The sequence below is a fragment of the Muntiacus reevesi genome, chromosome 10, assembly GCF_963930625.1.
Source record: "Muntiacus reevesi chromosome 10, mMunRee1.1, whole genome shotgun sequence".
In the NCBI taxonomy this organism is placed as follows: Eukaryota; Metazoa; Chordata; class Mammalia; order Artiodactyla; family Cervidae; genus Muntiacus; species Muntiacus reevesi.
Genome location: NC_089258.1, coordinates 33,516,567 through 33,528,976, shown reverse-complemented (window position 1 = coordinate 33,528,976; position 12,410 = coordinate 33,516,567). Strand labels below are relative to the sequence as shown.

Below are 12,410 nucleotides of genomic sequence, written 5' to 3'. Positions count from 1 at the left end.
CACACGCACCCTCGCACCCAGGCACCTACCCAGCACGCTCCAGCGGGGACCCGGGGACTCCTGGCTGCCGTTCCTGCCAGCCCGCCCGCCCCGGGTCTCCGCCTGGCTCCTCCCGCAGGCGGGCAGGCGGGCAGGCGGGCCGGCGGCCGTGACTGTGGCAGCTCCCGGCGGCCGTGTCAAGCGGCTGCCTTCCCCAGACAGAGCTCCTTTGTGTCAGCAGAGCTATTTATGGACTTACCCAAGTTCCCCAGGGGAGCGATACCTGCTGGGAAAAGCAGAACCAAATGACCAGGTTCCACCTCGCACATCTAGGTAGCTGTTTTCAAAACCCTTGCATCACTCGTCCCTCCTCCTCTTCCTCCTCCTCCTCCCTGCCCTCCTCCTCTTCCTCCCCCTCCTCCTCCAGCGCCCTTCCCAAACACACACCCGGTCCAGCCCGCTGCCACCACTCTAAAGAGAAGCTGAATCTCTTTCTCCCATCAAACAGAAAACTCTGTAATTTCCCAAGACACTTTCATCCGAGCAGGAATCCGGGATGTCTCAAGGAAGAGTCCTCCGCCACCCCGTCCTTCAGCCGGCAAGGGCCCCGGCAGCTTCGTGGGTGACAGGCTCACATGCGCCAGCCCTGACTCCCCGGCCGCGCCCGTCCCCCGGACTGGAGTTGCGCCCCGACCCCCGGAGTGCTGCTCTGGAGAGAGAGGTGTCCACTGCTCAGGGCGGCAATCCCGGGCACTGAGGATCCCAAGCAGATTGCACCCCAACACACATCCTGAAGGCTCCCCGAGCTGGGGCATCGCAACCCACTGGCCGCAGCTCTGGGCTCCCCCAGCAGGGGCAGGACGGAGCCAATCACTGAGGCTTTCCCGGCACACCCCCACCCCTACCCCAAGGCGCCTCTCATCCCAGTGGGCGGCTGCAATTTAACCCAGGGTCCAGCAGCCAACACGCGCTGACTCCAAGAACGCCACGGCCCCCGCTGCGGGGGAGCGGCTGCTTCAGTCACCTCCCGACCGCGCCATCAGCGCAGCCCAACACACATGCTTTTATTTAGCACTTTTTTGTGCCATGTCTGGGCAGTCAGAGGTGGACACAGACCTTGGGGCTTCCTTCCCCGCAGTACGGGGGCTGAAAGGGGCATGTTACAACGGCCCTGGCTGTCCGGATACCACTGAGCAAGTCCCTACCCATCTCTGAGCCTGGGTCTCCTCATCTGTAAAATGGGACTGACAACCTCTGACCTGCCCACTTGTGGGGTTATTAGAGGATTCAGTGATCGCGGGGCCAGGCACTCTTCTGAGAGTCTGGCCTTCGTTATTTCATTTAATCCTCATCGACATCTTGTGAGGCAGGCATTAGTATTACCCTATTTACAGATGAAGGATCCGAGGTAGGGAATGGTAGTGCAAGCTGCCCACAGCTTGTTGTTCGAACGCCAGAAGGATTTGCAGGAGCTTCCCAGGTGGCGCTAGTGGTAAAGAACCCACCTGCCAATGCAGGAGACATAAGAGATGTAGGTTCAATCCCTGGGTTGGGAAGATCCCCTGGAGAAGGGAATGGCTACCCACACCAGTATTCTTGCCTGGAGAATTCCATGGACAGAGGATCCTGACGGGCTATGGTCTGTGGGGTCACAAAGAGTCGGACAGGACTGAGTGCCTAAGCACAGCACAGATCCAACTCCAGGGTACCCACTCGGAACCACTGCAGGAAGCTGCCTTGCCACGCAAAGCTATTTGATGGTGAGGCTATGGCTGCTGCAGATGCTTGCCTGATGTCCTCAAACACACCATGGACTGTGCCCGAGGCTCCAGTCAGGGATGTCTGTTCCATGGCCAGTTCCAACCTGAGCACGCTTACCACCCTCGTGGCCAGCTCCCTGGATGTCAGCCCAGAAAACACAGGGCAGGAGGAGCCCCTATCCTCTTTTTCCACCTCACACCAACTCGGCCACCCTGGGCCAAAGTGCTCTCCCTCTGCCTCTTACTCTCCCTAAATGAGTCGCAGCATCTCTGAATGTCTACCTCTGCCTGCCTCCCTGCCCCTGAGTCCCACTCTCTAGTCCTGTCTCTCGCACATGTACCAGCATGCTCATGCATGCTGACACAAGAAAACATCCGTTATTAGGGTCAACTCCAAACAGCCCTTATCTGAACTGGGCACTTGCACTCCCCCATCGACACTTCTGTCCCTGGGGGCAGAGCCAAGGCAGTCCTTGCAGGGCCCAGGGACCTTCCAGATCAGAAGGCTATCATCTTCCAGGTTCCTGGGAAGCCGGGCCCACTCCTGTCCTGGAAAACCAAGGAGGTGAGTCTTAGGTGATGGCCAGTTCTAATGGGGGACTGACAGTTCCCAGGAGGGAATTTCTGGCGCTTGGGGTAGGATTTCTCAGTGTGGAGAGCCTGAATATAGGGTCTTCCTTGAGATGAGAGGAGTCCCTGAGTTCAGCTGAGTCTTCACTTCTCAGTCAACATAAAGTTCCAAGTACCAGCTACAGGCCAGGCTCTGCGCTGGGCCCTGGGGACAGGGTGGAGAGCTGGCAGACCAGGACCCTGTCCGCACCAAGCCAAAGGACATCAGGCGCACAGTCAGACTAGCGAGCGCATCATTAGATACTGTGTCAGAGCAGCCCTGCCAGCCCAGGGCGCCGAGTCGGGAACAGATCCAGGACGCATCCATCAGGGCTCTGGACCACTAGGATGACGGGGAAAGCGCCCTGAGGCCCAGGAGGAGGCCAGGCCAGCCTGGGAGAGCACCTACTGCCCGGGGAGCCCAGGGAACCACTGCCCTCTGCCTCCCCACAGGTCCAGACGCAGATCCACAGAGCACGTGGCCCCTCCCTGTGAACAGCCTGGGCAGGATGAGACAGTCACTGTCAGTCAGGCCACCTAAACCAGAAGGACCCCTGGAGATCTTTCACTCCTATTCCCTTTTTATAGCCAGTGAAGCTGAGGCTCAGAGAGGGTAAGGGACTTTCCCAAGGAAACAGAGCAAGTGAGTGACAGGGCCGGGACCAGAGCTTGCCAACACCCAGTCCAGCGCTTCTTCTGTTGCATTCCAGTGCCTCTCAGTTCAGTTCAGTTCGGTCACTCAGTCGTGTCTGACTCTTTGCGACCCCATGAACCGCAGCACGCCAGGCCCCTCTGTCCATCACCAACTCCCAGAGTCTACCCAAACCCATGTCCATGGAGTCAGTGATGCCAACCAACCATCTCATCCTCCGTCATCCCCTTCTCCTCCTGCCCTCAATCTTTCCCAGCATCGGGTCTTTTCCAATGAGTCACCTCTTCTCATCAAGTGGCCAAAATATTGGAGTTTCAGCTGCAACATCAGTCCTTCCAATGAACACCCAGGACTGATTTCCTTCAGGATGGACTGGTTGGATCTCCTTGCAGTCCAAGGGACTCTCAAGAGTCTTCTCCAACACCACAGTTCAAAAGCATCAATTCTTCTGCGCTCAACTTTCTTTATAGTCCACCTCTCACATCCATACGTGACCACTGGAACCCTCAGACATACATAAATGATGGTGCTGTTCAGTACAGGAGGATCTAGGGAAAACCGAGATCCAGGTGGCCCACAGGGTCAGTACCTGGGTCCTCAGAGCCTGGGCCCCATTCACGGATCTCCATATTTTATGTAACAAACACCTATTTGACACTTGGGTTGTGTCAGCACTGTGCAAAGCACTTCCCCAATACTGACTCATGAAATCGTCATAACCCTGTTAGCTATGATGCCTAGTGTCCCCATTTAGCTTTTGTCATTTAGGCGCTCAGTCATGTTCACCTCTGTTGCGACCTCATAGACTGTAGCCCGCCGGGCTCCTCTGTCCATGGGGATTCTCCAGGCAAGAATACTAGAGTGGGTTGCCATGCCCTCCTCCAGGGGATCTTCCCGAACCAGGAATGGAACCTGTGTCTCCTGAATTGGCAGGCAGATTCTTTACCACTAAGCTACCCAGGAAGCCCATCCCCATTTTACGGAGAGGTAAACAGAGGCAAAGAGACGATTAAACTTGTTTAAGGTCACCAGTAAGTACAGAGCCACGGATCGAACCCAATCCACTGTGCTCTGCACCACTGCACAAGGCGGCCCATGGAACAGAGCCCTCTGGCCACGTACCGAGAAGCCTGCTGGCTACACAGCCCGACCATATAGGCAAACGTCTGGCTGTTCAGACAAGCTGGCAGCAGCTGCCAGGGCTAGGACCAGGGAGAGTTAGCAGGGAGCTAGTGACTGTGCACCTCCCATTTTAAGAGGGGCAGCACCCATCGGCTCCAGGGAGGCCCCTTGGGAGGTGCAGCAGCAGGATACGGCCCGGACGCCCTGGCCAAGGCGCTGCCCTGCACTCGGACCACGGCACGGCTCCCTCCCGCTGTATTCCCTCACTGCCTCCTCTGTGTTAAGCCTGGGACACCCGGAACTGTGTTTGCAAGACCCTGTCCTGAGCCTCGCGCAGATGGAAACCCACCCACCTTCCTTCCCCACACAGACTCCACCTGGGGGAAGCGGGGCCTTGGCAATACCTTCGTCAAAAAAAAAAAAAAAAAACAAGATGGTACCTGCCAAAAGTTATTTAATGAGCTTTCCCGTCCTGGCTTCTGATGCAAAGTCCACTGGGATTTTATTCCAGGGTGGGGAGGAGAGTGACGTCACTACGGCAGAAAACAGGGCACCAAGCCAAGGGAGGCGGGACCCCAGGAATTCCAGAGCGGGTGACAGACTAAGACCACTCCCAGTCCCCTCCAGCAGTGGCTCAGGCTTTCACTTCCTTGGAAATGAAGGGGCCAGGCCTGTGTCATCGGTGACGGGAGTATTGGAAGCTGGGGCCCGGACGCAGAGGCCCCACTTTCTACAGAACCCTGCCCCTCCTTCAACCTGCGACAGAAGAGACTGATGGCCCTGGGCTGCCCTGGGAAACGGTGGAATATCTGTATATGCCCCTCCAGTCCAAGCTCTGAATTTGCTAACCCACTTAGGGAGTTCTGGGCCTTTGACTCTTTGGGTCTCAGAGCCTTGGTCTGGGGGTCTACAAGTCTCCATGCACAAAGGCCATCCCCACAGAAGAGTGGGCCAAGAGACACTGATTATTTCAATAACGACTGAATCCTTATGATGTGCTTGGAACTCTGGGCACAGACAGAGGAGTAGCCTGCTCCTGGGTTCTGACTTGGAGGGCGGGCACAGGTGACCTTGGTGCTGACACTTCCAACAGGAACTGTGCTGCCAAGTTCTGGCCTCTCTGACCTAACGCCAGGGCAGAGGACACACTCTCCTACCGCTTGCTAAGGGCATGCTCCTGGCTCTTCCTGGGGGCCCTTGCCTTGTTCTCGGGGGCACATGCTGCAAGTGGGGGGCTGGGGCAGGACAGAGCAAGCATCCATCCTCAGGTTCAAATCCACAGGGAGTTCTGGACTGCAGTCTGCAGAGCCCAGGGCAGGTCCCTTCCCTGTTACGGGTCTCAGTCTTCCATCCCTAAAAAGAGGCTGGAGATGGGTGTCCAGTAGCCCCCTGGGTCCACTCCTCCCCTTCAAAGTCAGTCCCAGGCCCCACAAGCTCCTCTCCCTAAAGGATTAGGTTCTGGCAGGGGTATTTAGAAAGAGCATAGACTTTGCAGCCCCCCAAAATTTGAGTGTGAGTCATCTTGGGCAAGTCACTTGAATGTCTCTGAGTCTCGGTTTCCTAATCTGTAAAATGGGGCTATTACTGCCGCCTCAGTAGGCCCTGTGGGAGGAGGAGTGAGGTAGTGCACGTGGAATGCCTGGCACTCGATAAATAAGAGCTATCGCTACTGTTGTATCGTCATTGTTGCTGTAATCATCTGTTGAAGGACAGAATTGATCTGGAGTGGGTTGGTGAAGAGAGTAATGTAAAATGCAAAAATAGCTGTTGAGGGTCAAATAGATGAAGGCCTAACACGGTGTCTGGTTCAACTAACAGCTGATAATCACTAACATTTATGAGCAACAAGCTATCTTTATTCCCATCCTACAGATGGGAAAACTAAAGGCAGAAAGGTTACATGGCAAAAGCAATGGCAAAAATGACAGCATGGCGCCAAGGAGCATGCTCCTAAGCCGTGTGTCCTGCCCTGACTCGTGTTCCCCAAATGTCTCTGCTCTTGCTGTCCGCCTCTTCCTCAGCAACTTCAGGCAGCAAGGTCACTCTCCAGTCTGCTCACAGGACCTGCATCTCCCAACCACAGCGAGGGGGAAGCCCGCGTGCAGCAGAAGCCAGGGGTCCAAAGGCCCCCAGCAGAGCTGCTCCTTGGAACTGTGGCCGGCCGGCTTCTGCCTCCAGCCCAGGGCACGCATGGCAGTCACCTCAGCGGCATCAGCCTGACCTTGGGTGGCTACAGCAGCACGAGATGGCCAAAAGCCACCACTATCTTCTTTCCTGGCTCCAGTCCAACAGGCCACTCGTCCGCCTGGGATTTCAGGCTTTGGGAAGGAATCCTAGACCCACTGGGCTTGTGCCAGTTCCAGGGTCAGGTCATCTTGACCACTGGAATTCCTGGGAAGTGTTCGGCACAGACTTGGAGGCCAACTCTGTGATCTTGGCTGCTAAACATCGTTAATCCTCGGACTCCCCCAAGTTCAGCACTTGTTTGGACTGTTAGGCCTAAAGCCAGATTACCAAAACAGAGGGTCAGCAGTTGAAAGACTGGCCTGAAATGCTGCTGTTTAATGCAAGACCTGGGGCAAGGCCAGTTCCCTCTTTGGGTCTCAATTTCCCTGTCTCTAAAATGGGTACAGGGGTTGAATGAGACCAGAGCCACCCAGCATGCAGTCTGCAGAATGCACTGGTCCATGAGCTGCTTGTTACTGGTTTATGATAAGATAAGCAACAAAGTTTGGAAACTTCTGTAGCAACTTGACATGGCCGTGACATCCAAGTACAAGACCGTGGACTGGTCGGATCGAAGCGGTAAAAGGCTGGGTTGGGTGCTGTCAAACCAGCATGAGAGATCCTACTCAGTGCAAGTTTTAAGTAAGTACAAGGCTCTTCACTGCAGGTGATTTAAGAAGCCCTGGTGGAAACGATGCCGTTTCTACGAGAACTCACTAACTAGGCCTCTATAACAGGCACTCAGACCTGCAGGGGACTCACGATCCTGTCACCTGAGCAGCTTCCTCTCTGGGGCTCCCAGCTCAGAGAATGGAACCACCAATCACCTATTTGCCTAAACCAGATGCATGGGCGTCATCCCTCTCCCAAACTTTCTCTCCACCCAACGAATCCCCAAATCTCGCAGATCCTGCTTCCTCCGCCCCATGCGGAGCTCTCACCTCTCTTCATCCCTGCTGCCTACCAGCACCTCTTCCCAAGGTGAGGCCGACAGCCTCCTCAATGCTCCCAGCCTCCCACCTTGCCATCCTCCACAGCATTCTCCGCAACAAGGCTGCAAGCTTTCCATGACACGCGTCGAACACACAGCTCCCAGTGCCCTGGGATAAAGCTCAGACCCCTTACACAGCCTTTCAGGCTCCTCCAGCCTCATCCTCATCTCCGGCTCCATTCCCCTCCCTCACGCTTTCAGGCACACTGGTCTGCCTTACCGTCCTCACCCAGAATGATCTTGCCTCCACCTCCCTCCTGCCCCTTGCCTCATGGTCCTACCACCTGCACTGGGCCTTTTGTTATAAATGTCATCTTTTCCTTACATATTTTTCATACTTGGTTGGTGTCTGTCTTTCCCCCAGTTGTCCTCCACCACATCAGACTATGAACTAGCTCTGTGGAGATGGGAACTCTGTTGGTTGATGAAGCACAAAGTGGAGGCCATCTGGGACTCTGCCTGACCAACTTCCAGCTGCCCTTCTTTACCATCTGAGAAACTACCTGTCCTTCCCTCACTCTCAGAACAGGTGATTCACATGAAACTGACCCACCTCCCGCTCCAGGGATGGCCATGTGACTCAGCCCTTGGTCAAGCACTCTATCCCATCCTATAGTCTTCAGCGACTGGGAGAGGCACATGATCCAGCTTGAACCACTAAGACTCAGACCCAGGAATACTGTTGAAATGATCGAGGGCATCACACTGTAAGGCCATCACCCTGGTACTTGTGGCAACTACCTGCCCTCACTAAGGGAGTGGGCCAACACGTAAACAGGTAGAGTCCAGAGACGGAGTGAAGAATGCCAGTTCTGGTGATATTGCCCAAGGTCCTCAACCCAGCTATGCCTGAAGGCTACCCTCCTGAATCCAACAAATTCCATTTCTGGGCTGAAGTTAATTTGAATTGGGTTCTTGTCACTGGCAACTGGAAGATTGACTAACGAGTGCCGAGTCACCAGTATTGAGCACAGCGTCTGACATACAACAGCTACTCTGGAATTATTTTTCATTCATGCAGTCATTCAGCAAACATTCAGCAGTGAAACAGTGACCAGGCTTGCCCTATAGGAAGGGTCATCTTGGCTGCCGTTTAGAGAGGTGACTAAAGGGAGAGGAATAGGAACTGGAAGATCCAATACTACCACGCAGTAGTCCCAGGGACAGGGATGAGACCTAAGCAGCGTGCTTGAACAGCGGGGAAGAGTGGGGAGAGCAAGAGCCTCGGCTCTGAGTTCATTGGAGAACCTCCGGTGATCTTGGCTCCCTTCTGATGCTCAGTTCCCCACTCTCTTTCAACTCCATCGTTCTAGCATCCCTGTACTATCTCCCACTGCTTATAGAGTCCCTCGCTGTCAACACTCAAATTTTCACGGAAGGTTTGTTGAGGTCAGCGTCGGGGGCGAGTCCAGAGGCTGGTTTTGACCAGCAGAGAGTATCGCGTAGTAGCTAAGAACACAGGTTCTGAAGCCAGCTGCCTAGGTTTGGATCATGGCCTCCTAGCTGTGAGACCGTGCACACAGTCTGTTTAACCTCTCTGCTCCTTTGTGTCTTCAGCTATAAAATGGGAATAATAACAATGGTGTTAAGCAGGTTAATATTATAGCAAAAGGAAAGCACATCTGATAACTATTAGGTGGTATTATTACTATTTGCAATAGGAAATCCAGAAAGAGAAAATTTTAAAACATAGAAAATACAGACTTCCCTGGTGTTCCAGTGGCTAAGACTCCATGCTGCCAGTGCAGGGGGCCTGGGTTCAATTGCTCAGGGAACTAGATCCCACAAGCTGCAGCTAAGAGTTCTCACGCGACAACCAAAAGATCCTGCATGTCACAACTAAGACTGGACGCAGACAAATAAATATTAATAAATAAAATAAGTAAATATATTTTTTAAAAACATAGAGAATAAATTATTCCAAAAATTAGTAGAAAATTTCCCTGAACTAAGGAAAGACTTGGGTCTTTTGGCTGAAAGGACTTACCTAGTGAGTACCAGGAAAAATTACCCAAAAGAGGACAAACAGCTAGAAATAATCTGGTGAAGTTTATAAATTCCAAAGAGTAGAAAGAGAAATCCTGCTTGCTTCCATACAGAGACTTCAGAGATTCAGGTGAGTACTGAACTTCTTAACAACACCAAATGTGGGGACAATAGAGCCTTTCTCTCAGGGTCTAGGGAAAGACTGTTAACATGGAATTCGCTACTCAGGAAAAGATGACTCAAACATGAGGGCAAATATTTTCAGACTTAACAAAGACTAAGAACGTATGCCACCTACAGATCTTTTCTGAAGAATTTATCCAAGAAAGCTCTCCAGGCCAAAATGAATCAAAATCCAGAAGTCAAGAATAAGATGTTGTCGAATACAAGAGACCAGCAAGCAATGAAGCCAGAAGCATTTAGACATTTAACTACGTATAATGTAACTGAGAAGTTAAATGCAATCTTAAGTAAATGATTTCTAAAATGTAATAGAACTAATGTTTAAGAATAGTAACAATCAAAAACTACAATTTCAGATGATTTCAGCAATACTTAGGAGTCATGGAGGAAAAAAGCAAAGAGAAGTATGGGTCAGCTGATGTGTCAGCTGACGTGGGTTGCAGGACATGAGGACACACTCTTGTAGATCTGATGTCATTCTCCATAGTAGAACATGCTTGTGAAAAAGATTTGGGTAAAATTACCAAAGGAGTCTGGCATGCTACAGTCCATGGGGTCACAAAGAGTCGGTCACGACTGAGTTGACTAATACAACATATAACTTCCAAGAAAATTTTACAGAGGAATAATGAGAGGTTGAAAAGTGAAAGCGTTAGTCACTCAGGCATGTCCAACTCTTTGTAGCCCCATAGACTGTAGCCTTCCAGGCTCTTCTGTCCATGGAATTCTCCAGGCAAAAATACTGGAGTGAGTAGCCATTCCCTTCTCCAGGGGATCTTCCTGACCCAGAAATTGAACCTGGGTTTCCTGCATTGCAGGCAGATTCTTTACCAGCTGAGTCACCAGAAAAGCCCAATGAGATGTTAGCCTTGGGATATTTAATACTACTAAAACATACTATGAAGCTACAGTGATGAAGTTTCAATCTGTTGTAGGACTAGATGGATTAATGAGGGGAACAAGAATTTAGAAGTCAACCCACTAATGTGTGGACATTTGGTCTATGATAGGTGAGTAAGGAAGAATAACTCTAAAATAGGTTTGAAAAAACTGGTCAACTCTTGGGGAAAAAAATTAATAAGAGTTCCATCTGACACCATGTACTAGATTAAGTGCAGATAAATTAAAATATGAAGGTGAAACGTAAAAGGTTAAAAGTACTTGAAAAAGATATAGGAGAATATTCGTTATAATTTCGGAGAGGAATGGTCTCAGCAAGCACAGCCCCCTATGATCAAAAAACAGAGTTGACTACAAAAATACTTGATTATTTAAAAATGTTAACTTCTGAATGACAAAAAAAAAAAGAGTATAAATAAAGTTAAAAGACAAATGATAAACCAGAAAACATATTTGTAACCTACATAATAAGCACATGGTTATATTCTAATATTATAAATAAAACAACTGCCCCAGTAGAAACGTGGGCAAATGATATTAACTGATGAGCCAAAGAAGAAGAAATATGAATGACAAATAAAGAGAAGCCCAACCTCACTAATAATCAAATAATTGCGAATTAAAATGACACTAGTGGTAAAGAATCTGCCTGCCGATGTAGGAGACATAGGACATGCGGGTTCGATCCCTGGGTTGGGAAGATCCGTTGGCGGAAGGCATGGCAACCCACTCCAGTATTCTCGCCTGGAGAATCCCCATGGATAGGGGAGCCTGGCGGGCTACAGTCCATGGGGTCGCAAAGAGTCAGACACAACTGAAGCCATTTATCATTCACACACACTAAGCTTTAAAAAATGAGTTACAGAAACTTTTGTATGATACCACCTAGTAAAAATAAAATAGCATATGTCTACATAGGTGTATGAAAAATATTTGGAGGAACACAGCAAACTTACAGCAGTAGCTATCAATTGGGAGATTTTCTTTATTTTATTCAGCTCAGTAAAAGTTTAGGATTTATCTGTATTAAGTATTACACAAGCATATCATCAAGGAATATATATAAATATTCCCGTTTGTAATATATAAATAAACAAATAGTTTCAAATAAGTTTAAGGACAAATGTACAAAACCAACATGGAAATTTTTTTTCCCAAAACTTTTCTTTTGAAACTTTAAAAGAAGATTTGCTTAAACAAAGAGCGGTAATCAGATTCTTTGATGGGAAAATAGTATTTTACAGACTTCGATACTCCCCTTTTTGATAGTTTTTTTCTCCTGATGTGAATTTTTTTAATTTTTTATTAAAATAGAATTGATTTACAATGGCGTGCTAGTTTCAGATATACAGCAAAGTGATTCAGTTTTATATGTATGAGTGTGTGTATATGTGTATATACATGCTTTTTTAGACTCTTTTTCATTTTAGGTTATTACAAGATATTAAGTAAAGAGTTATATAGTAGGTCCTTGCTAGCTATCTATTTTATATATGACAGTGTGTATATTTTAATCCCAAATTTGATGTGTATTTTAAAATATAATTACAATGAAAATCTCAGGGAGATTTTGGGGGAGACACAGGGAGGAGGTGGGGACTGAACAAAATTACACTGAATTTCATTTGAAAGGATAAATATGTGAGAATAGGATTTTTTAAAGAAGAGTAATGAGAGGATACTTATCCGAACATAATGTACAAGCACTGGAGCAAACCACTGCTTGGAAAAAATGAAAAATGTTCTTGCTCATACTATATACCAAAGTAAATTCCAAGTATGAATGCAGAGTTCCAAAGAATAGCAAGAAGAGACTAAGTGTTAAAAGCTGAAAAACAAGCCATAAATTTCAAATGCAGGGGGACATGAATGTTGTATAATCCCGAGCCTGAGATGGATACCACAAAACTAAAGGCAAAAAAATTTTTTTAATTTATGTATATGATATTAATCATCAGAAAAACATAATTTAAAACCACTATGAGATACAATTTCACACCCA

General features: G+C 49.4%; 1 protein-coding gene across 4 annotated transcripts in view; it reads right to left on the bottom strand.

The window, feature by feature from the left end:
* RGS3 (regulator of G protein signaling 3) overlaps positions 1-12,410 on the bottom strand; it is a 101,019-nt gene that overhangs the window by 33,129 nt on the left and 55,480 nt on the right. Inside the window, exon 11 of one of the 4 annotated variants that reach the window (XM_065946459.1) lies at positions 239-262. The exons of 2 other annotated variants lie outside the window; for them this stretch is intronic. In XM_065946459.1, the coding sequence (XP_065802531.1) occupies positions 239-262 (24 nt within the window). Of the gene's footprint in view, positions 1-29; positions 177-238; positions 263-12,410 lie in introns of those variants that run through there. One more of the 4 variants, XM_065946461.1, reaches the window with a different exon arrangement.